Source organism: Miniopterus natalensis, chromosome 10, assembly GCF_054644295.1.
Source record: "Miniopterus natalensis isolate mMinNat1 chromosome 10, mMinNat1.hap1, whole genome shotgun sequence".
NCBI lineage: Eukaryota > Metazoa > Chordata > Mammalia > Chiroptera > Miniopteridae > Miniopterus > Miniopterus natalensis.
Window position 1 is genome coordinate 72,330,513 of NC_142090.1, and position 27,934 is coordinate 72,358,446.

At 42.4% G+C, this 27,934-nt stretch overlaps 1 protein-coding gene across 2 annotated transcripts in view; it reads right to left on the reverse strand.

Moving 5' to 3' along the window:
* RAPGEF5 (Rap guanine nucleotide exchange factor 5) overlaps positions 1-27,934 on the reverse strand; it is a 190,289-nt gene that overhangs the window by 12,100 nt on the left and 150,255 nt on the right. For both annotated transcript variants that reach the window (XM_087821202.1, XM_087821201.1), the window contains exons 12-23: positions 26,724-26,802; positions 22,879-23,023; positions 21,391-21,488; positions 19,426-19,456; positions 18,484-18,562; positions 15,745-15,894; positions 12,149-12,246; positions 8,511-8,633; positions 6,567-6,745; positions 3,788-3,878; positions 1,690-1,740; positions 575-662 (exon numbers count right to left, since the gene is read on the reverse strand). In XM_087821202.1, coding sequence (XP_087677328.1) covers positions 575-662; positions 1,690-1,740; positions 3,788-3,878; positions 6,567-6,745; positions 8,511-8,633; positions 12,149-12,246; positions 15,745-15,894; positions 18,484-18,562; positions 19,426-19,456; positions 21,391-21,488; positions 22,879-23,023; positions 26,724-26,802 — 1,212 coding nt within the window. The remainder of the gene's footprint in view (positions 1-574; positions 663-1,689; positions 1,741-3,787; positions 3,879-6,566; positions 6,746-8,510; positions 8,634-12,148; positions 12,247-15,744; positions 15,895-18,483; positions 18,563-19,425; positions 19,457-21,390; positions 21,489-22,878; positions 23,024-26,723; positions 26,803-27,934) is intronic.

Genomic DNA, 27,934 nt, shown 5'->3' on the forward strand with positions numbered 1-27,934 from the left:
TATCTCATTAGTACATTTAACTAACATGTTTCATGACAAATTATTTGCTGCTCCACAGAGGAGAAGTCAGTGGACTAACGTGGAGCTGCCACAAACGGATCCCACTCCTCGAAAGAAGGGAGCCCATCCTTGCCCAGAGCTGTTCCCCACCCAGCAGCGGGCTGTGGGCTGCAGCTCCGAAACCTAGGTCGCTAACACAGCACTCGACCGATCACCACTGGGGGGGTCTTCATCTCAGCCTATTCTTGGTTGAATTAAGTGGATTGTAAACTCACAGAAAATCAAATAGTGCTTAGAAGCAGAGTAAAGTGAAAACACAGAAGTTTCCAGTGACAAACTCTGTGAGTGAAGAGAAAATGTTTTCATGTCTGTTCGAGTACAATTCAGTATTTTGGGTATCTCAGAAGTAACGGAGCATCTGGAAAACGATCGCCAGCAAACACCGTGAGGGTCTGAGTGTCAAAATTACTTTAAAGAAATAAACTGAGTGCTCTTTTTTCTGTCCTCTATAGTTACAGTGATTAATTTCTGGAAGGTGAAATTACATGGCATAGAAGAAAAAAAAAATCGTTACCTTTAAGCAATAAGGGCATGAAAGGGATTTTGGGTGGCTTCATCTTTTTGAATGCATCTCTGTAGGCTTTGTGGTTCAGGGAAGGATCCTGCCGAACCAAGCAGATTACAAAGAGAAAGAAAAATCAATGCGCTATAGAAACAATTCTCAACCCGCTTTTGCTAAGCAATCTGAACATGATTTAGATACTGAGAGGTCCTCCCTGGGAACGAAGTAGACAAAGGTTTCCTAGGAAAATAAACTCACTAAATTAGGGCAGGAAATCTAGGCAATGAATGAAAGCCAAGTTATTGGTTTACAGTAATGGGAACTGGCTGCAAAAGACACCTTTTGATGGCCCTACTATTTTCCTCCAATCGGTTCCTTAAGCACAGTTTCCTCTGCGTTATTTCTGTCAGTGTCTTTTGTCAGTTACACTGCAAAGAAAAACTGCCCTCAGGATTCACAGACGACTGCAGAGAAAACAAGAGAACGCTGTTGCATTGTGTTCTGAAAAGAAACGGTACATTTTTGTTCCTAAATCTACGAAATGGCAAAGAGGAGAAAAGAGTAATGCATAAGACACTGGCTGCAAACTACATTTACACCCATGCATTCCACTGGCTTTGAAATGGGCTATACTTAAAAATCTGCCTTCTAGCCCGGCCGGGCGTGGCTCAGCAGTTGAGCGTCAAGCTAGGATCCAGGTGATCAGGGTTCGATTCCCGGTCAGGGCACATGCCCGGGTTGTGGGCTCGATCCCCAGTTGGGGGCGTGCAGGAGGCAGCTGATCAATGACTTTCTCATCATTGATGTTTCTCTCTCTCTCTCTCTCCCTCTCCTTTCCTCTCTCTGAAATCAGTAAAGACATATTTAAAAAAAAAAAAAATCTGCCTTCTAAAAAATCATACTAAGTGGACCATTCTCGCTACCGTTTTCCACGGAGAACCAGCAGCATTATTTATAAACTTGCTTCCCTTCCCTTCCTAAGACACGAAGCTACATTTTCGTAGACAAGTGAACTCGTCTAAGCTCCCTGCCCTGGTGGCGTGCAGGCACCCATGGCTAAATTCTAGAAGGAGCTTAGACGCTAGCAACTCATCTGAAGAATAAATCCCCTCTGGTCAGCTGCTTACCGTTAAACTTTCAAGTTCAGAGAAAAGTTTCTTGAACTTCCCAGGGATTTTCTAAAAAGAAAAAAGAACAGGTCAGAGGGGTGAGTTATTTTGAGAGGCGACGGGGGCAGCGGGGGGGGGGGGGGGGGGGGGGGGCGGCTGTTCATTAAGTTGTGCTCACAGGTGCCATGTTTCTGACCATAAATACATCTGTCATCTGCTTCTGCCCTGACTGCTTCTCATGATCCAATTTTCATCACCCCGTAATGCGACATTCCTTGGGAATGTAGCTAAAACCGGTTTCAAATACATAACAGCCACAGGACTGGAATCTAGCTGGTTAGACATTCCACACGCTGGTCACTTTTTAATAAAAACTTGGATTGCAGTCCATATTCTACCTTTGGCAAATGCCCTCATCTTAAGGGCAGATGAGGAAGAATGAGTCCCTCTACTTGCTCCTCTGCGGTCGCCTGGACTAGGTTCAAGATATCCTGCATCAGGGCACACTCTGTGCTGATCTACCTGACGCATTCCCTTCCTGCGTGAAAATGCAGTGCCTTGCACAAGGTAGGCAATCAGTGTGCTCACAGAATGCGTGTTGTTTAAATTTAATTTCTCCTCCCAATTTCTGCAAATCAAAGCTTCTTTCCAGGTTTAGTTCAAATTCCACTACCCCCTAGCCCCTGCCAGCTACCTGCTCCTCCTCTGGTCAACCAGGGCATTCGTCGCCTGCCTCCTTCATATGACGGGCACACATGGTCTTGTTTGCTGCACCAGAGCAGGCGAGCCTTTCATTTCTTTCTTTTGAACCCTTTTAAGGAGCACTGACCCTGACCCTCAGGCCCCCTACCACAGTGCATTCCATTGGAGTATCTCCCTGATTCACAGAAGGGGAACCTGTAAGTTGCCCAGAGACCTATGCTGAGATCTAAGGTAAGAAAAGAAACAGGTGGCCTATCGGTTTCCCTCTGGCAGGAGTTTGCACTGGGAACCACAAAGAGAATGGAGCAGTTAGCGATTGGAGCTGAATCTGGGAAGAGTGGGGAGAGGCTGAGGAGACCGAAGTGAACACGTGTGGGCTAGAGACAAGAGGAGACTTGATGGCTAAAGAGAAGAGATGAAGGAGAGAAATGGTCCATGGAGCAAAGTAGCCAGTCAGTAGGGAACAGAGATTAAAGGAAACAAAAACCCAAGGAAAGAAGGTGACCGGGCCATGGGAGAAGCAGAGAGCTCTATCCCCCGTGTCTGGCTAAATTTAGGGATGCCCCAATTTCAGTTCTTCCCACATGTGCCCTTCAGGTCCATGTTTGAGAACGTGTGCTAATTTCTGGGGGCCTCTCCATCTCAGAACCTAAACAGCCTTCATCCTATGACACCAACAGAGGCCGAGCCAGGACTTTGGGAGGCCTGAAACGTACAGCATTTTGAAAATGAATACAAAATTACTTCTGCAAATTTTGCAAAGATGTACACGGTCCATGTGAACACACTGCCAGGGGCCCTGCAAGTGTGAGGCCCAGAAGTGTAATTCGTTAGCATCTTAGCTAACAGACTTCTGGACACATATCATCATGCAGGTAGGTGAGCGGTTGAAAGGACACCCATGGAACTGTACCCATGCTACCACGGGTGCAGAACCGAGGAAGACGAATTCCGGCTGGGGAACGCTTTACAATTCTCATCTCTTTTATACACGTGACACAAGCATTCTGAAGACCACTGGTTCAACATAGTCCCTACCAACTGGTCACATTTTTTTCCTAGTAATACTTATGTAAACCATTTAAATCAATATACACATTGTAAACAAAGGGTTTTTGCTGGAATGTCTCTGGTTCAATTTTTTTAAAATACATCTTTATTGATTTCAGAAAGAGGAAGGGAGAGGGAGAGAGACAGACAGAACCATCAATGATGAGAGGGTCATTGGCTGCCTCCTGCACGCCTCCCACTGGGGATCCAGCCCACAACCCGGGCATGTGCCCTGACCAGAAATCGAACCTCGATCTCCTGGATCATAGGTCGATGCTCAACCGCTGAGCCACACCCGGCCTGGCTCTGGTTTGGTTTTATTTGTCCCTCCTACTCCCCTCTCCATGAGGACCCTGAGGCTCACCTCCCAGGTCTGCGACAGCCGGCTGACAGAAGCAGTGTTGAGACCCATCACAATAGCAAAGAAAGAATTCAGGTTTCTCTGGGCTTTGCAGCTGCGGCATAAAAGAAAGCAGAAGGCACTTTGAGGCAACGTCCTTTCTCCAGGTGATCACAAATGATACAACTGAAAACACTCCACACTCCCCGGGGCCACAGAGTTCAACCTTGAGGGCAGGGCCGAACCCCACCCTACAGCCCCCAATGCCTGTGAGCGTCCCTGTGGGAGGGTGGTGTCCCCTCTGTGGTTTCTAAAAGAAATGAACTGATTCCAGGTTCCAGCTCATCCTTACCTGTAGGAGATCTATGCTCTCATACCCTTTGACACTCCAAAATCTTCCTCCTTTTTAGCAATCTATTTTGGATGCATTTACAGTTTGAACTGAAAATTCTTAAATTCATCTTTCTTTATATATAACATGCTCTCATTATAATAGTTCCCTAGTCCCGTCCTGTTCGCCAGCAAGATGTCTATTTTTGGACGGGCAAGCCCCTCTCACCTCACAGGTCTCAGCTGGCCCTCCCATTACAGTCAGATATTGGACAGGATTCCTGGCTGGACTCCCCTGGCGCTGAGGTTCATTCACTCCGTGACAAGAACAGACTGACTGAAGCTGAACATTCCAGGTCAGCAAACACTCCTTTGTCTGTGCGAAGGAATAAAATCCACTCTATCGGCAGAGGTGGGGGCGGGGATGGTGAGGAGGGGACCCATGAATATGCAAATAGGACGCCTCAGGCAGGGAAAACACTTTGTGATCACGGAAATTACTGTTTTCCCAGGTTACTCCTGCTGCTGTGATTATGAAGAATTTCACTTTGTGTTTCTATTGGCATTCCAGTCCGAGAGCTAGGGTTAGAGACCAGCGCCATAAATAATTCAAGATCATGGGGCCACGTGGGGACGATATGAATAGATTTCATTTCCCCAAGGATAGAAATAATCTTATATTGGGGAGAGAGCTGTGTGGTGTACTCCTTGGGACATTAATGTCCCATTTCTCCAAGTAACTGGCATTTATAAGAATGTTTTTGATTCAGAAGAGCCTCACCTTTAAGTATTTCACAGGCTACTATGGAACATACTAGCCAAATTAAAAAAAAAAAAAAAAAAGAGCATTTAACATAAAATGAATCCAAGATTTTGGTGTGTCTGTTGTCTAGCTCTCCTTCCATTCAAGTCACACCAAACTAGTCAGGTACTTCCATTCTCTCTCGCCTAAGTAAAAGAAACGCCCTGCTTCTGGGGTCTCCTGCCTACGGTTCGGTCTGCGTGCACTTTCCAGATCCGCCTTCCAAGAGGCGACTGATCATCAGCTTCCTGCACAAACATGTTCAGTGAATTCCTGCTGCCTCCTCCAGGCAGCCCAAATCTTCACTCTGAAATCCCAAATCCTTTACAATTTGGTTCCATCTTCCCTTACAGATGAATCTCCCACAACTTCCTTACAAATACCGCCCCCCTAGGGTCAAACTGGACGAGGGTACTTTCCTGGACCACATGTTCTCTACCTCCAATGAATGACACCTGTCAAATTCTACCCAGAATTCAAATACAGCCCCGATGCTGCTGCTTTCACAAATGTTTTCCTTCCACAAACTGTTGGCATGTGAGTGTCCCCTCCTCTAAAGCCCCCAGAGTGTGATCTCATAACAGGGCATATCCCCAGTCTATTCTGCACATTAGCTACTTGCCTTATAGAAGTACTGCCCTTTCCCCCCAGCAGACTGCAAACTCCCTGAAGGCGGGAATGGGGTGCAGGCTCAGTCTGATTTCCCCTCAGTACCTTACATGGATCTGCACCTATAATGAGTGATCAATACCTATTTCCTGAATGTTACACTGACATGTACTCAAAACACTGTTTGATATAAAAGCTTATTTTGGAAGACAAAGGAGAAATAAAATGGGAGGGCCGAGAGGTAGAAGGAACTGGGAAAGGTTTTGGTCCTGGTCCTCTAAGGTTAACATAGCCCAGTGAAGGGACCCTATATAAACAGATAAGTTCAATAAATATAATAAATAAGCTTTTAAAAAAGAAAAAAAGCATGCATGGGGGTTGGGGTTCAGGGTAGGGAGTAGCTGACCTTTGCATTTGAAAATCAGTGATGTCTTCAGGAAGAAAGAAACATTTGACCTATGTCTTAAAGAATGTCTGCAATCTGCTGGGTGGAAGGGGGCATTCTTAGCAGATGCAACAACACGTGTCCATGCTTGGAGGATGGCGTGCATGGGAAAGGGACAGCCACTCAGGGTGGCTGTGGCATGGGTGCACCCAGTGGGTGAGGCCCAGAGGTCATGAGGGACCAGCCAGTGCAGGGCCTGCGAAGGAGTTTATCAAGTTCATACTGTTGGCATCAAGGAGCCAAGAGCAGAATTCTCAAATGTGCCTGCTTTTCAATGATTCCTACCCCCTCCCATCACCTTTCCCCATTTTCCTAGCCTGCTGTGGCTCACTGGCCACACTGCAGTTTAGCTGCAGGATGGAGATGTGGCCCTGCCTGCTTATTAGTTCTATAGCACAGAGCAGAGTGCTTTGGTCTGGTATTTTGACATTTACTTTAAAATATAAATACTTCAAATGCAAAGATATAAATATTCATGAACAGACCTTTCCAATCATTTGGTCACTTAACTCAGTATTACACGTTTACATCCAGCCCTTCCTATCATCACGAGGGGGAAAAACTGTACTCCAGCAAGGAGATGAAAGGAATTGTGCTTTTCACCACTAGACACTCACTGTGCGGCGATTTTGATGAACTTTTTCACCAGCTGCACTCGCTTGCCCAGCTGGCTGCAGAGCAGAATCTCCGTGGCCACCCAGAGCTGCACCTCATTGCACCTCTGGAGCAGGAGGCTGAGGTTCACCGTGTGCTCTCCACTCCCTTGTCTGCTGAATGTGAAGTAGATCAGCTCTTGCTGAAAGAAAACGTATTCATGCCAGTGTTTATTTTTAGCACAAAGTCAAGTTGATATAAAACTCAGTCCATTTTTAAAAGCTATTTCTGGTAGCCACTCCCATATCATAACATACTACAACTTACTAAATTTGAAACAACTTATCTTTAGTTTTAGAGATGCCTCATTGACTAATGTTCACTTAGACTCCTTATATAAATGTATTTTTTTTTTTTAAGAATGTAAGAATGATGCTTTTATGTGAAAATCTAAGGCATTCAAAGTTTAAATCACAGGTTGAATTAAATCCAAACCTCCTAAACTTGCCATATTGGCAAAGTCAAGTGTACATGAATACTATTACTAGTATTTGGTAAGATTCACATTAGACCCTCACAGGCAGACTCTCTAGACAAGGGTTCTCAAATTTTACTGCGAATCAGGATCACCCTCCAACCAGAGTTTCGGATTCAGTTGATATGTGATAGGGACAATAAAATTTGATTTGTAACAAGTTTCCGGGTGGCGCTGATGATGTTGGTCTGGATGCGCACTCTTTGAGAGCTACTGATATAAGACAGCATCAAATCAGAAAGAGCAAGTTCCAAAAAATAAATAAATAAAAAAGAGACCAGTAACTATTTATTATATACAGACTGATCCCATGTAAGGCAACAGAAGAGATTCGTTTCTAAATGGAGTGTGTGTATTTTACAGAAGTAATTCACATTCTCCCACTGCATAAGCAGGGACACATCCCGTTCTCGTAATGTTTCCAAAGTCACAAGTCATTTAGCTGGAATGACTTCACTACTTGCTCAAATTTAGATCATCCTGTTGTAAATTTAACGAGAAAATATGAAGACATTTAAAAGTCATTCCAAAATGAAAGTGAGGCTCAGGGATCACGTTGGGCACAAGTTCCTCCTTCAGAAGGAAAGACCGTTTCATAGTGAAAAGGCAAATGCAACATAAGGCTGCCCAGAGCTGTCTCACTGTCTGTCTTCTGATTCCTGTGAGCCTTTCCTCTGGCTAAATTTACTCATTAATTGTCAGTAGCATTTTGCCCACAACTCATTGTTTCATAAATGTTATAAGCTGTCCTCAAGGGAGAAGTTAATGGATGTAAAATTCTGAACTATATCTCAAAATTTTCAAGAAAGTATTTGATGTCTTGCCGAACAGTCTAAATTTATTGAATGTTCTTAAGTATATACATGTGTGTGTGCACATGTATATATACATAAATATAAATATGATTTTTGTGTAACTACTGTAAACTTCATGGGAAAAAGTAAAATATCAGTATCAAAAGTATTGAATGCAAAATATATTTTCAACCCCATTAAAGCTTCATATATATATATATACACACGCATCATAATATATATGTCTAGATACATAATATATAGGGGGGTCCCAAAAAATGTATACACACTTTAAATAATTACTAATTCTAATGGGTTAAATCTAAAAAGAAAGAAACATCAACTGAGCTATCAGCTGTTAAAGTGTGTATACATTTTTTTTGACACCCTGTATATACACATACATATGTATTCATACATGTAAAAATATAACATGTTTATACCACAGTCTACAAACATATGTTTGTACTAGGAGATATAAAGCACGACCATGTATTCTGATTTTCCTAGGACTGGACTAGTCTTTCTAATATCTCTTTGGACCATGGTATCTTAGTCACATGCATAAATATTCTTCAAAAACAATTCACAGTTAAAAGAGCACTAGCATTTATTTGGACTTTTCCCTCCTTTCTCACCTCGTGGATTGAATTGAAGAGACTCCAATCGAAATTCATTAATTCCAGAGCGAGATCCCAAGTGTTCATCCCCAAAATCCTCAGGGGCCTTTGCTGTGATTCCTCATTTTCTGCAAATGGGTTCTAAACCAAAACAAGCAAGAGGATCCTCAGTGTTTCCCAATGTTTGGCACTGCACTGGCGGCCCACAGAAAGGCACTAGAAGCCCAGATTAGAAAAGCAATCTTGTCTGAGGGCACTTAATATTTCCCCCGGTCCGTTCGCCTTCAGCGAGCTACAGCCAAGTTAGGAAAGCGCCTGAGAAATAGTAGGATGTTGTCAATGAGCGAGTCTGCCCCACCACCTGCCCCCCACGTGCCCGCACAAATCTGATTATAAGACACTGCCGGGCAGGCAGCGTAATGAGAGCGAAGGCTCTGAAACCACTTGGGCTTCTGGTAGGAATTAATGTGCCAGCGGGGCTAGTATGAAAACAAACAGAAGAAATGTCACAGGGCACGTCAATAAAGACAGACACGGCTTCTACAGGAAATGTGTTTAACAAGTCTCATCCCAGACACACACACACGTATTTTATTAGAGAGCTTGTGGAAAGCGAGTTATTTAAACATGAAATAAAAAATAAAAGTTACTTCATTTATACCCTATGGGGGGTGGTTATTTTAAGCATCAACTGCTTTCCCTATACAAGTAGGTATGTGTTAGGGTACAATAGTTCCTTAAAATATAGCATGAAATTACTAAATGTCACTGCAACTTTAAATCTATTGTCACTGGCAAATGCATTAAAAATTATTCGGCATCTTTCCGAAATATTTGATATTTTTAATTAAAATAGAAACCCTCCAATTTCAGGGGTTGGACTTGAATAGTTAATGATGTTGAAATTGTTGGTGACTTGGAAAACAAAGAGTAGGACTTGGCAAACTAAATGACATCACAGGATGAAGGGAATAGTTCAGATTCCAGATACTAAGCTCTGTTTCTAAACTGCAAAATAAATAATTTGCCTTTTAGAATTTTTACATTTATGAATAGTTTTTCTACTTAAAAAATAAATGGCAAAAGACCTTCACAGAGCTTTCCCACAGACTCGATTCTGTTCAGAGCAGGTCAAGGTACAAACTGTCCCTGTGACCCCAGAGTGGGAGACAGAGTGGGGCTCAGTAAGGGCAGACGGCATAAATGCGCGTGCAAATACTGAGGTGTTGGGGTGGGGAAAAGGCAAGGTTTCTCAGGGACTGTCTGACTGGGACCAGATGGCCACCACGCTGCACAGCAGACATTCAAGGGGAGAGCCACGAGTTGAGAAGAAGCACTAACCTAGGTTTACTGATCTGGAGGCGTGAGGATATTTTCACCTGGCCTTTAACCGCCCCCTACGCTCTCCCCAAATATACTCCTTCCCCTGGTACCACCCTCTGTTTATTCAAGATTGTCCCCCACCCTCTCCAAGAAACATTATATATGTAATTCTCCAACCCATTCATCCAGGGCTCTAGTCCCTGCTTTCCAAGAATATAGTCCACAGGCAAGTATACTGGATACTGGTGGTTTCACAGGTCATTCTTCCCTTACAATGTCCCATGTCAACTGGAATATTTTGGTAATAAAATACCTATAGCTGCCCAGCTGGCATGGCACGATGGTTGAGCATCGACCTATGATCCAGGAGATCAAGGTTCGATTCCCGGTCAGGGCACATGCCTGGGTTGTGGCTTGATCCCCGGCAGGGGGCGTGCAGGGGGCAGCCGATCAATGACTCTCATCATTGATGTTTCTATCTCCTTTTCCCTTCCTCTCTCTGAAGTCAATAAAAACATTTAAAACAATACCTAAAGCTATGATTCTACTTGGGAAATTTTAGGTGGTGTGCCAAGTTGGTGGGGGAAACATTCCAGGGCGGGATGGTGTCTGGCTCGTCTCGGAACGTACTTTGAAGCACCCATTTATTCCATTAAGACATCGAGTCAGGCCTGCCTTCCCCTCTCTGAAGCTGGCCCTGGACAGTGGAGATGAGAGCCCTGGGGATGAACACCAGGTCACAGCATGAGAAGTCTGCGTGGCACGAGGCAGGAAGGCGGGAGGGCGGGAAGACCATTAGAGAGGGTTCCCTCCATCACCAGGAGCCCAGAGCAGCTACACAGCAGACTTTCCTCCTTCATGGGGAGGGGTGAAGTCAACTCAATTTCATTATTTACTCAGATGCTGTGCAGCATCAGTGTGTCCTGTGTCGATGATGCAATTACATCATGTGCAGACAGGACCAGTGACCTGCCGGGCACTCAGAAGCAGGACGGGTCCAAGTTAGACAATAGGTTTCCCTCTTCTTTTCTCTCATTGCATCCCAATGAAAGGAATGGGCAGGCGCTCCGGAGCCAAATATAAATGGACTCAGTTCCTAGCACCATCCCCTCCTTGGTTGTAGGAAGCTAGAGTAAGCTACTCGGCCTCTCCGAACTTCACAGGGTTACTGGGGATGGTAAATGAGATGCTGTATGTAAATTAAGCAGCACATAGGTGTCTGATAATAATTATCAAAAATGACAGTGACTAATATTATGGTAGCGTGATATCCTGTAGATAATCTTACATAAAACATTTTTATGATAAGCAGTTTTGGTTTTACCCACGTGGTATATACATCCAATTATATATACAGCAGGAACCAGCTAGAAAGCCCCAGCCCAGGGATGACTCCATGACACAGACCAGGACCATGAGTCTGGAGGACACAGTCACAGTCTGGTAAAGCCGGCTTCTTACGGGTGATGGATGCTACCAGACAGAGAGCAGCTGTAAACTGAGGGTATTTTGTTGGTTTTTTGTTAATTTTCACCCAAGGATATTTTTTTGATTTTTTTTTTTTAGAGAGCGTGGAAGAGGGAGGGAGGGGGAGAGGGAGAGACACATCAATTGGCTGCCTCCCACATGCACCCCGACTGGGGCTGGGGACTGAACATGCAACTGAGGAACATGCCCTTGACTGGGAATCAAACCTGAGGCCATTTGGTGCACAGGCCAGTGCTCTAACCACTGAGCTCATGCTGCCAGGGCTAAACTGAGGTTTTTAGAAACAACAAGCAAATCATCTAGTTACGTGTCAATGTTCCTAAATTTGAACTGAAGTAACTTACACTTATGCGTTCTACATTCCTTCAAATGCTCACTCTTCAGTAGCACCTGCTGTCCCACTGGGATGAGACCATTTTATACGGGGAAGGCTGACCTCCACCCTTTCTGCAAGGGAAGGGTGCACTCCAGGTGTACCAAATGGGTGGAAACAAAGGGCAGGCTCGCTTTCCCCTTAAATCCTCACGGTGCATTTCTCAGCCTACTCTCCATAGCTCCGCCAGAAAAGTGGAATTAGAATTCCATTCGAGAAGGAGTCTCTTCTCCCAAATCCTTTGTTTCAGGGGCTCAGAGGGAAGCAGGAGTTGACTTAGGAAGCGTTTAGAATTCTTCGAGCTGTGTGTCTTTGATTTGCCAAAGCATTGTTACTTGACATGTGTACTGTTGGCTAGAAGAAGAAACAATTCCATGTATTTTTCTAACATTCATTATAAAACATGTGCAAGTATGTTTTTAGTCTGACACTTGTGTCTGCGTGATCCAAGTGCAAGGCTAAAGGTCCTCACCAAGGTGTCGGCCAGGTCTTTCCGGTAGACATATATCCGACCAGATGCTTCCAGGGACTTGGAGATGGCCAAGTCGTTGGGCTGAAGTTCATGCTTTCCTTTATTTAAAAAAAAAAAAAAAAAAAGGAATTAGAAACACAAGTACAGCAGTAGGCATACAAGGTACATCCAAAGAGTGAAACTTGCCAAAGAAAAAGTATTTCCAAGTAAATAGGACGTATAGTAGATTTAATTGAGTTCTGCATACTCTACATAGTGGTACCAGTGGGGGCATGGCTGTCACCGCTCATTATCTATAAAATGGGATCCTCCTGTGATTCTCTCTTATAATATTTAGTCATTTTTTGGAACACGGAACATTTTAGGAGAGAAAATAAAATTCACTCAGAATCCCATCACTCTGAGATAACCATATGATGGGAATATTGGTTCACATTTGGGTATATTTCTGTTCTAATCTGTATGTAAGAGTGTGTGTGTACATACACATACATATAGTGGTAATTATTTATACATATGCATACATGTTTATTATGAATACATATATTTGCAATTATTCCATATGTAGTCTGATAGTCTGATTTTATTTAAGCACTTACCCATTTGTCAAAATTATTTATGTCATGTTTAATTGGTTACATAACAGTCTATTATACTATCACTTAATTTTTTCACTGTTGCTGAACATTTAATGTTTTCCAATTTTTTTTGGTCATATAAATTAGATGGCAAGATGTATGCTAAACACTAGCACAGGGCCTGGCAGAGAGCAGGGGCTTGATAAATGGGGTCTGTTGTTATCCCAGTCATAATACATATTGCTGAAGTCAATGTCCCTGTGCATAAATCTTTCGCTGCTTATAGATGATTTTACTAAGATTGATCCCCTGTAGTAGAATCACTGGGTCAAAGGGAATGAATATTTTAAAGGTTTGGACGCAAACTGCCAAACTGCTTTCTAATGCTAACACCAACCAACACTGATCATTACCTTTGGTCAGTTGGCTGTTTTGCTGAAGCCAGAAACAGGTTTGTGGGGGGTTTTTTGTATTTCTTGACTACCAGTGATGCTGAAATTTTTCACATATTCTTCTTCCATTTTATTTTCCTTATTGCAAATTGCTCCTATCCTCTGACCATTTTTCTATGGTCGCTGAAGCTCTCTTGTACCACAAGAGAGTTAGGAGAAATGTCCTGCTCCTAACTACAAAACGCAGGTGGGAATCGACTAAAGGGATATTCAAGTCTATTCCACTGTCAGCTCCTCCCAAAGCAGCCCTTCCGATACCCTGCGCGGTTGGGAAATGCGATATCCCATGTCTTTCTCTCGATAACCTAATCAGCTAAAAGGCCAAATTTTGCTTTGAACAGTCCTGTTTCCTACAGAGCACACAAATGATAATCTAATATATTCTTTATGGCCCCGCATTATAAAGATCAATAGGACTGTCCTGTCAGGCCGCTGACGTGTGTACTAAATGGTTCCACAGGGCTGGGCTCTGAGGTTCTTCCATCTCCTCCCTCATTGCCTACAGCTCCTTGCAACCCTCTGTGTGTCCTTCTATACCTTAAATATCAATTTATGAGAGCCACTCCATGGAATAAAATGCCATGGCGTTCTGACAGTAATATTCCCACGGGCTAAGACATTTTTTTCCTTTGTTTTTAGGTTTGTCATTATACTATAAGAGATTAAAACTGATCAGTTGATAAAATTTTAAGCTCTGAATAACTGGGTAGGTTATTGTTACTCCATACATATACCTACCACCCTCGATACAAAACAGCATAAAGCCAACTGAAAGCTCTGAGGAGAACAGTACCAGTCCTTTGAGAAAAATCCACGAAACCTACAAATGGCCAACATCTTTAAGCTTTTTTTTTTTTTTTTTTTTACAAAACTAAAATAACAGTAGATCTCATTGTCATTTTATTTTGCAGTAGCATTTAAAATATTATTTATTGAAAATTATGTAATCAGAACAAGGAATACATTAAGCTCTGTTGTTTGTTTTTTCCTTCATAAAAGCGTTACTGTTTGGGGGATATTAAGCTGCATGCAGAAAGGTTCTTAATGGACAAAACAACTAATCGATGGGAAATAATGGCACATTTCCACATCTGTGGGATAATTCAAGAGATAAGCTGATATTTCTACTGGTGATTAGCAATGAGTCTATATACACATTAAAACGCCACTGCCCACCCTGATGAACCCGATTTAATAGAGTGTAAAAACGGCATTTCATGGCCATCACATAGAAATTGGGTAGTAAAGGAGCCACTCGTTAATTTCCAGGTTCACATGTGGCCCTGCTGGGTCTCATGTGGCTCTCCTGTGCCGCCAAGTTCACTCGAGGTCCCTTCTCCTCTAGCACCTTCTGTCTGAATGGGGACCAGATGATTGCTTTTTGTAAAGCTAGTGCCTTGAGAGGCAAATGTTGGTTTAGATGAAACTTAAAATTGTTTAAAATCACTTAATAATTTTGGTCACCTAAAATTAAACATAATATCCATTTGCCATATCTGTCTGGAATATCTGAAATATTTTATTAAAAACTTGGTCACTCTCTGATTAAAATTCACGTAACCCACATGTTTCTTAAATTTTTGCTCTTTGTTTTCTAGATAATGTTTTTGATGGGATGCAGTTAGGGCCCTAGAGAGGAGGCATCTGGACAGAAGGCTGTTATGTTTGCATTGTAATCCCCTGGCCTGTAGGACCATTTCAGCTGGCTCTGAGGAACCACGCAATAGAAGCAGTATTCAGTCACATACTGCTAACGGGTAAACAGAAGTGCGGATCCTCTGCTCCCCCACCCCTCACTTCTGTTTGGTGAGTTCACAGAGTTCTCCCATTTTTCAAGGACTGATGCAAAGTCACTTTCTTTATATTTTTCTCAGGGTTAATGAGATATTAAATAAAGATTGTAAGCCCGAAAGGAGGCCAGGGAAGCTGAAATCTGACAGGCTCTCATGAAAACGAAGGGGTCTGTTCAGGTCGCACAGATCAATAGTGTCAGCTTGTAATCTGAGTGATCTTACTCAAAACAGACAATAAACCATCCTCCCAGGATAAATGAGGCCCAACAGGGGGAAGAGCTATATAACCAGGCCTCACTCCCACGTCCACCTGAAGGGACACTGCCTGTGAGCTTGGGGCTCATTGTTCAGTTTTTATTTCCTTCGGTAGGGAGTCTTTAAGTATTAAATTGTCAGCCAGCAACACGGCTAGCTCAAGGCGGTCCTTTTTTCTTCCTAAAGTAATTCTGTCCTTTAGCAATTTCCCAAGTTAATTTAAATATGAAAATAGAAGGCTTATCTAGAGTACAAAATATGAAAAGCTTTATAATATATTTCAAAACATGGGCATGCCTCTCTACTCAGCTCTAGGGGAGGAAATTCAGCATCCTACGGCCCCCAGCTGTTGTCATGGAAACACCTCTGGCAGGCGGCTTCTCCTTGTTCCTGTGGTCATCCAGCTGCGGACCCAGAAGGGACCAGCTGCACGTTTACTCTATAAAAAAAATGTCAGCTCCCTCCCGTCAGAGAGGATCCAGTGAAAGATTAATATTCAAGGACAGAAGACAATTTACCCCCGGAGAACGTGACGGCCACCAGAGCCAGGTCCTCTTCCGCGTGCTGGATCTTCTCCGCCACAACTTTCAGGACCTCTTGGGCCGTGCTGGAGACTTTCGCCTTCACGCTGACGTAGGAGTGCTCCGTTATATACACGTGGCAGAAAACTGCACGAGACAGAAGCGCTGTCAGTAACCAAGGGCCCTGGCTGCGGGGTGCAGGCTCTGTTCAGTCAAGGCACCGCCTTCCTCACCTGACCGCAGCTGGACTACCTACTTACGCGTGCACGTGGGGGCCTGGGGGTGCACGCACACAAATGTGCGCTCGCACACGCAAGATACAGACGTCACCCGCTGGTGAGCAAGGCCGAGCAGGACCTGGGCTCCCCACACTGTCATGAGAGACCCAAGCGTCTGCTCGCCGTGGAGATGGTCTGACCACAACACAGAGGAGTGTGTGGAACATGCACTGTACTTTCGGGGCCCTTCTGTGACGGTTACTGAGACCTCCCGAAGCCGTATATTGAAATGTCTAACTCACATGTTTTTATTTTACACTCCATTTCCCGACACAGTGGCCCAATCAAGAGCACCACATTCTGTTATTAGAATTCTCATAAGCTTATGGAAAAATCTATCGTTTGCCATGGTTCTTGTGTTCAGCCTTCTTTTTATTCTTATTTTTTTAACTTCATTGTTGACAGTTGACATTACTGTAGATGTCCCCATTCCTCCTATCCCCCTTTGCCCACCTCCGCCCAGCCCCCGCCACCCCTTCCCTCTGGCCATCACCACACTGTTGTCTGAGTCCATGGATTACGCATATATGTTCTTTGGTTAATCTCTTCACCTTCTTTCATCCACTCCCCCCTCACCCCTCCTCTCTGAGAGCTGTCTGTCTGTTCCATGCCTCTGTTTCTATTTCATTCTTCAGTTTATTTTGTTCATTAGATTCCACATATAAGTGAGATCAAATGACGTTTGTCTTTCTCTGACTTGCTTATTTCACTCAGCATAATAATCTCCAGGTCCATCCATGCTGTTCAAACTTCTTGATTTTTTAAAGTATGACCCTCTTCCCCCTGCCCCTTCTGCCTCATTAATGTGATAGCGAGTTTAGTTTCCAACTAGAGGTCACATTTCTAACCATTTTAATTTCATTTTTATTGTCTGCGGTGCAAATAATTATTACTAGGACATTATTACGAGCTGGGCGAATGGGTCCTGGAAAAATGGTTCTTTATGATTGGAGAGCAGAAGCTGTTTTAATAGCAATTGAGATAATCGACACATTACTTGCTTCTTATATCAGCTATTCTGAACAATAAAATACTAGCTTCTTTAGAAAAGACAGAAGGTCAATAATATACTTAGATATTTTTCTCTCCTATAATACAAAACTTTAAAAAAAGGAGTGCAGCCGGGAGAGAAATTTTATACGCAATTTAAATGGCTCCACAAAAATAACCCCTGGAATGTTTTCACAGAAATGCAAGTAACGCAAAAGACAAACCAGGAGTTTCCACGTGTCAACCTCCAAGTAAACAGGCCACCAGGAGGGATTTACAGTTGGGTGTGTCACTAAACCAACAACATCTAACAAATAGTTGTTTTATATGTTGTCAACAGGCTTGTGAAAGACAAAAAGCCTTTTTTCTTTGCATATGAACATGGAATTTTTGAGCAAGGCAAAGATTTGATCTATAAATCACTAAATGTGCTTAACAAACTGATGAACTAAAAGAGGCCGGGGGGCGCTGGAATACTCAGACTCTCTGAAGCTCAGCTTGGAAAATTATATAATTAAGTTGTGAGACAAGTAGGCAGAAAGGTCAGCAAGTAAGAAATTAGGAGGTAAGATAATTTCGTTTGCTCTTTCACTTAATATGATACAACAGCACTCTCATGAGCAGCATTATATATAAACAATGTAACAGAAGAAGCATCCTTGTGACATTGCGTTAAGTGTTCAAGAGGCTGAGCAAATGTTAAATGCTCACTCTTGGAACTGCAGGACTTACTGAAAGGCCAGCTAAAAGAGAAAGTCTCTGAGTGACAGAGCGTGAACATTTTAATTGCTGTAAGTGTTTCCTGGCTCTGCACTTGACTCAACACTTATCCAAACAGCAGGAAACCATTTTCTGTTCCATTATAAAATATCACCACAGAAAAGCACGTCAGTATCTTCAGGGTCTGAACAAGTGTTTCCTCCTGTACTGACCGAGCAGTTTTCCTCCTGCCAGGTCGTGAGCCCTGTGGGCACTGACGGGCACTGGTTGAGACCATGCTGGGCGTGGGGCACTGCCCGGCACAGCCTTGCCTTGCAGGAATTGCGACTGCACGCCCTTCCTTTCATTATTTTCTCTGAGGTTTTTTCTCTAAATGTGCCCTGCACCTTGGCTTCAGTGGCCTTTCCAGTTAGTCACAGGCCATCATGGGCTGACAGAGGGGGGAGAAGACGTCCAGAGGAAGGCTGCATTTCCAGGCAATTTTGCAACCCTTCCCAAGAATGCAGGAGGCTCTTTGCAGTCTCCTTTCCTTATTTCCCAAATTAAAAATGTCCTTGGTCCCAGGGATACTATCAAGAAAACGGTAATGCCCAAAGCAAGAAAAGAAAAACATTTTTTATGCTAACGTGCTGGTGAAAGGGTGTGAGGGCTGGAAATGGTTAAAGGCAGCTGATGTGTTAACGCTGGAGAGCCATGGTGATTGACAGCGGCTCCACCTACCCCAGACCCTGGTGAAAACCATACTCACTTTCCTCTGTTTCAGTCACAGTTCCTCTATGCTGGAGCCAGTTCTCCTTGAGACTGAATTGGTGGAAAAGGGCTTTATTCTGTGAGGAGGGAACGAGAACAATGAATGAATGTATTCCTGCCCTTTGGAAAGTCACAGCTGTTTACAGCATGTTCCAAAAGAGCTAGCCAATTTCTTTTTTTAATATGAAGTCCACCCATCCAATCATAGAGGAATAAACTGGGAGTTGCCTCAGCTAATGCATGTGGAGGTGGAGAGTCTGAGCAACACCAAGACCTCTGCCAAGGCCAGCAGGGCAAAAAGTCCCTCCAACTATTCCCTGCAACATGCTGGGGAGAGTAGCTGGTTACGACAAACACCCTCAGACTCTTCTGAAAAAGACACTGTATACCCATCCCAACATCAACCTTGCATTTGGATAAAGCAGCTTTGAGGCCGTTTCATACTCTGCTGTAGTACAGTGATTTTCTTAAGGGAAGCAGGTATCTTATCAGCTTCTATAAAATTCGTGCCTGGCATCTCATTTTACATTCTCTCCCTCCAGCTGAGTAGGAAACACATTCATTCTGGCTGCCATCTCTCTTTCTGTTGGGTGGAAAAGTGCAAAACTTTTTCTTCCAAGACTTCGTTCCTTTTGCAGTCAAGATTCTAGCCTGGGTTGTTGTTTTTTAACCCATCGATGTTTGACATTCAGATTTGTGCCACTCTGGGGACACTGGGGAAATTCAAAACGTGCCACAAAAATATGCGGCGTGAGAGCAAGTCAAGGGCACAGGGCTGACACTGCATCTGCCGCAGCTCAGGGAAGGTGACAAACGAGCGAGTGTGAGCAAGCTCAGCCTGGGTTCCCTGCCTCGCCTGTCCTGCTTGAGGCCCTCCTCGCGTGCACCAAGGGCTCCGAGCTGAATCACCCCATTTCAGGTGGAGAGGGGGCTGCCTTACCTTCCTTTGTGGTGAATATTCATCTACGGTGCTGAAAGGAAAACAACAAGTCAATGTCTTTCCCAAACCCAGAACAACGCAACTATTGTCACAAGACTAATTTTCAGGCACTGGGCGGAGGCTTGCTTTCCCCAAAGATAAGGCGCAGTGTTCATTAGCTGACTACGGATAACTCACTTGACTTTGGGTTCTGGATTTCAAGGGAACCGGGAAGAAAAGAAGCGTCTACTCAGCAGGTGTATTTTGCTTTCTACCCACAGAAAACGAACAGTGAAGGAAGAGCTGCTTCCTTCTCTGCACAGAAATTCCAGCTTTCTCATATACTCATAGATTTGGGTTGAAATCACTGTCATGAAGGTCGCTAAATAAGTAGCCGAACTGCATCTTTTCCGGAGTATTTCTATGTGTGGTGGAGCTGGGGGGACATTCTGCAGGTCCCCAGCTCAAATCTTCTTCCAGAATTTAAAGATATTTCATAGCCCTACACCCAAGACACAAGGATCTTGTCTTGTATCATTTTCTTATTTAATCTATTATTTCCCACTTTTATGTAAGTTCCTTCATGGAATGTATTAAATTCCATTTATGTCTTCAATGCACTGAAGTGGATTCAACCATGAACTGAGGTTCCCAACAGTAATGAGGCCTCCCTACAGCACAGACCAAATTCCATGGAGGGGATTATGTTGATGTCGTTTGTCTTTTTTTGTTGTTTCATTAAGTTGTTCATATTTTCATACTAGTCCTAGACTATGGAAACAAGAGTGTAGACCCTGATAAAAGAAAGCCACCAAAATTCACAACATTCATTTCTAACACACTGACCTAACTTACACCTCATTTCTGCATTTCCAAACATGTGATTTGTGTGCTTGAGGATTAATTTGCAGTAAGATCTCCCTTTGCTAAAATTAAGCCAGGCTTTAAATCTCACATCAGTAAGGGGGAGGCCTGAATTAACATTTTCTATGAGGTGTGCATTTGTGACTGCTGGAAGCTTAACAGAAGTTTTCCACCCTCTGACAACAAATGTGTTGCATGTTTGTTAAGCAGAAACCATATTGTAAATCAGAGAACAATTTTCCCCTTCAGATTAACTTTGCAGCTCTATCTGAATAATGACTTGATGTTTCCATTTACCAAAATAAATAAGGAGAGTTTGCATAATTACAGTGAAGTAAGGGTTTGGCAATTTGAAAGACAAATGATAGATACCTGGGGACCTATCATTCGGGATGACTTGGACATGCCAAAAGTCATTGAGTGAATGGTTTTCTTTAATTTTTCAAAATTGATAAAGAAACCTCAGGGAGTCCATAAAATTGAGCTTTTAAAATGCTCCATGACTTGCTGGGACCTATTTATAAAACATTTTTTCCTATTCCACTAGAGATATGAGCCCCCAAAATGACAAGTTAAATATCTGCACTTTTAAAATCACATAATATATTAAATGATTGTTTTTAATTCTTGACTTACCATATATTTATTATTACTATTTTTTAGAGAGAGGGAGGGGAAGAGAGAGAGAAAGAGAGAGAGAGAAATATTGATGTGAGAGAGAAACATCAGTTGGTTGCCTTCCTATGCCCCTGACAAGGGATCAAACCCAAATCCTAGGTATGTACCCTGACTGGGAATCGAACCCGAGACCTTCTGGTGTATGGGTCGATGCTCCAACCGAGCCACCCAGCCAAGGCTTAAATAATTGTTCTTATGCGCCTAGGTTGTCTTGGCTCAGTTTGTTTCTCCTGTATCAAAATTGGGTTAAAAAGTAGTCAATAAGCTTGATTTAATGTTCATTAATTTTGAGATATAAAAACAAAACACAATTTACAACTAGAAAAGCTAAAGAATCAAGAGGAATCTCAGACTTGTTCAAAATGAACTTTATAGGACATCTCAAATTCTATCACATTTGCTGCTTTCTTTCATTGACTGTAATATGCAAAATTAAATACTTACTGACGACGGTGCATTCCAAGGATCTTTTGAAATTCTTTCAGTTCTTTCTCCAGTATTGGGTATTCATAGACATCGTCCAGTACATTCCTGTATATGGTCTGGGGGGAAAGGAAAATGGCAGTTGAATGGGTTCAGTGCGCATTTAGTCAGGATTTAGACTCATGCAATGGTTAGTCTGCCCAGGGAAATGGGTGGAACCCAGGACAACGCAGGGGGGTAACCCAGGTACCAACGAGATCCTGAGTTCCCGGGATCACACCTCCGAGCCCCTCCCTCAGCTGGCCTGACTCTGCTGCAGCTCTTGGGGGCTGTAGGTAGGAAATGTTGGAGACTTAAAGGTCTCTGGTTGCCTACTGCAGATTGCCAGGCCTATTTTATGTTTTTTAAAATGATATCCACATAATCATCTGGGAGGAAAAAGCATCAATTGAATTAAATTACCCAGTTGTTCTGAAATAACATTCATTTAGTCAAAGAGTTGGTTAAATAGTTTGTTGTTGTTTCTCACTGATTCTTTTAGAGACAGTGGGGGGGGCAGAGAGAGAGAGAAACGTCAATGTGGGAGAGATGCATCGATTGGTTGCCTCCCAGATCAAACCTGCAACCCAGGTATGTGCCCTTGACCGAGAATCAAACCCTCAACCCTTTGGTCCGAGGGTGGACGCTCTAACCTCTGAGCCACACTGGCCACGGCTGGTTAAACAGTTTTTAACTGGGTGTCTCAATGATATCTGAACTTGGAACTCTAAGTGGCTTCCTGCATGAAAGGCGGAAGAGTCAGACCCTTGCCTGTTCTGAAAGAGAACCCCTCCTTGCTCAAATGCCATTGACCCCGTTGTGTTAACCTGCACAGCTAATGTGGTTTTGGTGGCCAAAGGAATCCAACTGACTGCAAATCATCTCCAGAGAATGATCTGTGTTGTGGCCTATTACTGATTAGAAAAATATGTCGGTTTACCTAATTTCCAAAGTAAATCTAGATTAGCATCTATTTTACAAGCTATTATTTACTTAAAATTCTCAAAATACACCACATCCTGAGAAAGTTTCATAATGTATATGTAGTAAGTATAGTTTTAAAATGATAATATTTTATCTAAATAGAGTATCTATGAGACTGATTAGTTCAAATTTATAATAAACCACAACATATTAAGTACTATTAAGTTTTGAAGTAAGCTTTATTTTACCTTCCTTATTTCATTTGCAATCAAACTTCCCATGACTTATGTAAAAGAACATTAAATTAGAGAATGTAAAATTTGCCCTCTATATTTCTTAATAATGAATTCTTTAAAATTTAGAAAATTCTATCTATGTAAGGAACAGGCCTTAGAGGGCAAAACAAATTAATGCTTTGTTCTAATCGCAACTAGCATTATTACAAAAAGTGAATGACTGCAACCTGCAAATGAGATTTTTCAAACCCGTGACTAAAAGTGAAGTCAGTCATCTGGCATCGGAGAATCTGTGGAAGTTTTACTTTACCTTTAAAAACACTTTCGAATGTTCATCTTCATGTAGCCAGTCTTTGTACAGAGCAATCCACTGGGAGACAAGATGTAAGACCTTGCGTTTCCGACAGGGGACATCTGAGTTTCCTTCTTTGCCTTGATATGTCTTAGCAGAATAGGTGCAAATGGTTAAGGAAGAGTATTATTGCCTTGTCGAGAACAAAAATATGAGGATCCATTTATTCTTGCTAGAGCATATTTCCTAAAGAATCTATAGGCATCTAACATACAGGAAGAAGAGTATGTGTAGGGAGGCCAAAACGTGTACATCGAAAAGAGAAAAGTAAAGCCACAAAAATGATTTATGTCCACTTGGTGACAGGCCATGAAGATGAGGGTTAGATGATGCCATTGATGGCTGCTGACATAGTTCTATAGGTGGCACAGGTTAATGCCACCTCAGAGAGATACTAGCTGGCCCATTAATCTCATGGGTGGCTCCAAGAGATCTGGCTGCACTTTATAGGTGGACACCGTTTCCAGAACAGTTAGAAGAGAGCCAGGCCAGGTAGCCTTTGATCCTCAGAAATTCACTCTGTAAAACCAGTTACTTCTAACGAAGCTCCAAATGAGCACAGATTTCTGAAGCATAATTCATGACATTTTTCAAATGCCCACCCCTAGGAATTTACTTGAAGAAGAAATTTACTAGGAATTAACTGTGCAAACATAAATAAAAAAGGATTGCTAATTTTCATTTTCACTGGAATAAAAAAAAGAAAATATGAATAACCTAAATGCTTTAATCACTGAGGATAGTTAATGAAATTATTTACATATCCATTTAACAGGCTATTCTGCAGCCATAAAACCAATGGCCCAGCAGTATATTTACTGGTAGAGAACCTCCCGGTATATCGTTGAGTAGGAAAGTAAGAAAAGAACATGTTAGGATGATCCGTGTCCATTAACGATGCTCATTTATACGAACAATTCCATTACCTGGGAAAGATATACTGACAGTAGCTTCTCAAGGTAATGAGACTTCAGAGCACATGAATTGTTACTATACTTACAAGCATTTTCTAATTTGTATACAAGAGCGATGTGTTAACTATGTTGTTAAAATTATTAAAAAAATAACCTCAAAGGCAACATGCTTAGAGCTTGAGGAATGAGACAGAAGCTTGGTGTTTTCCACCCAACCTAGTGTTTCTGTCCCCCAAATTACTATTTCTGAGTCTCCTGGACACACGGAAAGGTGTACTAGGAATAGGAAATATGGAAACGCTATGATACAAAGCACGGGCAGGCTTTGGGGTGCATGCACAAGTGTCTATATTCCTGAATGCTGATACATAATTGCAAAAAAGAAAACAGATTCTTAATCGGGCTTTGTAAGTGTTTTAAAACATCATTCAGTCACTATCTCCCGAACCTGCAAAAATACATCACAGCCATCTGATTTCTTTAATTCCTACCGGTGAAATAAACTCAGGCAAACATGCAAAGACCCTGGTCAAGGATCCATCTTGTCTAGTTTTTCTCTTGAAGGTCAAAACATAAAGATTGATCCCACATTCTTTCCACTTATGCAAATGTCTTTATTTCCTTTTTCTGTAACTATCATGGCTTGACTAATATAAAGAAGAAAGAATCTGGAAAATGAAGAAATACTGACGGCTTCTTTCTTCTAGGTCAGCGCGTGTAAGCGATGGCTGTGTATATGCTCTACAGTTACAGGCCCGCAGGATGAAGCAATTTTGGGAACTGAAATTTCCACAACTCGTCTTCATTCATAGTTAATACCATGTATTCGCTTAATCATGTTCTCTTCCCTACAAGATGTATTTTAAAAATATTTCCTGGTTACCTTTACATTCATATTTTCTGGTTTTCTGTATCAGGGTATATTCAAATGTATATTCACACATCCTGTGTATGCTAAATTATATTGATTTATACATTTAGCTGGGGGTGGGGAGAGAAATAGTGGAGATATATTCAGCGTAATGCAGTGAACATTAGCCCACCTACGTCTGTGAGCCTAAATAAGGCTCTTTATGACGATAAAAGCTGAAAGTTATTAAATTCTATTACAATCAAAATATCCACCCAACATATCCCAACACAGCACAAATAGCTCTAACATATGAATAATGTTAAAAAACAATGGGGGGCAGGAGCCAAAAAGTAATGTGGGCCGTTCCTGAGAATGCAACAGGAGTAGGATATAAAAGATACCCTCACTAAAATGCACATCAAACTCTCTCGGACTACATATGGATGCCATACTTTTGTTTGGGGTTTGCGTTATTTCATAAAAAGGCAAAGGCTGTAAACATATCAAAGTAGTCATGTATAAAGACTCCTGGCTTAAGAGGTTCTGGATTTCAAGGGTTTTGATAATTAGTAAAAAGGCTGCTAAGAATCTGAACTAAATTTTTGTATGAAATGTCTTAGTCAAAGACCCAAAACATGTTTATAACTAAGTAAAGTTTTGGAGATTCTTCAGGGAAATTCTATGAGGCATTAAGTTGCTCAATGGTAATCACCAATTATGTTAGGGTCATATTTAAAAATAATCGTTGGAAGGCATGTAGTGTGTTATAAAACAAACTATTATTTAATGGATGGTAATTCTTTTGGAAATATGTTAGCATTAAAATATACAAGAAATCAGATCATAGGTATTTTTTCAAAACACTTTTAAAGAAGAAATGGAAAACTTTGTAATTTTTGCTAAATTTCTTAGTAACACCCCACTGGGAAGCTATGGAAGAAACACATTTTTGACATCTTCCAAATTCAATGTTATGTTTCAAGATCAGTTTTACAAACTGGTTCTGAAAAGTTTCAACATATCTATAGCGGCCACACGTAGTAAAGCACTAAAAAGTAGACCCCATTTCTAGCTTACATATTTTTAAGAGAGATTATGCCCTTTATAAAGTTTTAAAGTTCTATTTTAAGCAAAAAGTGCTAACGTGGTGGAGAAATGTAACAATTATTTAACAGGAAAGAAATATGACCAAGACCATTACAAGGTCTCAATAAAACTTAGATGAATGCAAAGAATTAAAAAAAAACAACAAAACATCTTTCTAACAGTTTTCACGTGGGCTCCAATGGAGTCTTCAGTTTGGTTTAATAAAAACCTGACAGCTAACAGGCTACCTGGATGCTCCTGCAGCATCTTCCTTCAACGCCGTGAGGCCAGAAGCGCATTTGGGGAACTGAGTGAGTTTTCCTGGCTTGGCTTTTTGGCCTTTCATCGGCTGCCTCTCTTCTCCTCAGTGTATAGAACATAACGCTCCCTAAACTGGTCATTAACCTTCTAATCACATCTGTCATTCTGAGAGAGCATGCCTTGACAAAGCTCCGAAAAGAAGGCCGCTGACTCCAGGGGGTAGTTTGGACCTCCCAGGCGGGGGGCCGGCTTGTCTCCCCCGGGAAACTTGCCCAGAAACATGATCTCACACTTGTACACCTCCCAGGCCCAGTGGCCCAGCACCGACTGATGGACTGATCGTCTTGGGAGTTCACTTATTGCCAATGCACTCAATCTCTTGACTCCGGGGCTTACCCACGAGGTCAAACTTGCCTTCAGAGTTGTAAGGTCTTGAGGCATAGGTATGAAGAAAAAAACATAATGAACAGTACCGTTCAGAATGCGAAAACAGCAGCTGCTGGAATTTCCAGGCCCCCTGTCTGTTCTGTCTCATTTCATCTTTTACCTTGGATATCATTACATTAATATGGAACATAGCCGCACGCTACCGGGGGGCTGGGTAAATGAAGAAAGGCAGTTAATTCCTAAATGCGAGACAGCTGCCTGCGAGGAAGGCGACACAGCCTCCTGAAGCTAATGAAGGATATTGCCTCAGCAGCGCCTGGCACAAGTCGTCGGTTGTCATGAAGACGGTGTACGTGAGAAGGAAGTCATCAAGGAGGGTCTCTGCAAAGAAAAAAACACAAACACGAGGTAAGCAGAGCAGTGACAAGAAGGGCAACTGCTTATCCAGGCCCGGATCTTGCAGGACAGAAATGATAAAAGCTGGTGCACTGGGAGGGGGCTAGGAAGGAGAATTTTAGCTACAAAATACATTATTTATTAAAGTTAAGATTTTTAAAACTCCTTACACAGCCCTGGCTGGTTTGGCTCATGGTTAAAGCATCCTCCTGAGCACTGAAGGGTCTAGGGTTCAATTCCTGGTCAAAGGCAGGTACCTGGGTTGCAGATTTGATCCCAGGCCTGGGTCCAGGCTTGTTCAAGAGACAAGCAATCGATGTGTCTCACTCACATCAACGTTTCCACTCTCTGTCTCCCCCTCTTCCCTCCCTCCCTCCCTTCCTTCCACTCTCTCTAAAAAGCAATGGAAAATATATCCTTGGGTGAAGATTATTTAAAAAAAAAAAAAAAATCTTACACAAAATGCCTCAGGCAGTGCGATATTTTTATTGCAAGACTCTAAACATACAACTTTTGTCATCTTTTCCCCCCTAAAACATCATTCATAGTTGTAGGTAAAGATGTTATGGAAAACCCATGCATAAATCATGTGCTTTTAGAAATAAATTTTATAAGATTTCCGAGGTATACACTCCAGTCCTACAGGGAATGAAGCCTGCATGTTCTAATAAATTAAGGCTTTGAAAAGCCATCTACCTAAGTCCAGAGCAAGAACAATGGCCAATAAAACTTGGAGGACATGTATTAGGTTCCAAGGTCATTCACCTTTATCTCTCAGATGTGTCTGTAAGAGGCTGGGAAAGTGGTGAGTGATGTTCTTATTGCTGTGAAGAGAGACGGAGCGGAGTCCATGCTCCTTCCTAACTCCTCTCCTACCTCTTTGACCAGCAAGCACAGGTTCCGTTTTCATTGCCTCTTTGCCTTGAGTGTTCTTTGAAAGGCCCAGCTTACGTATAATTATAGAACTGCTTAGCCGGCAAACGCTGACCTCGAATGCAACCCCCAAACTGACGGAGAAGATAATATGCAGAATGCAAAGGAGAGCTGCTGCCCTAAGTCTCTAATCTTCTTAACTTGAGGTTCACTTTACTATATGATTTCATGTTCATATCTTTCA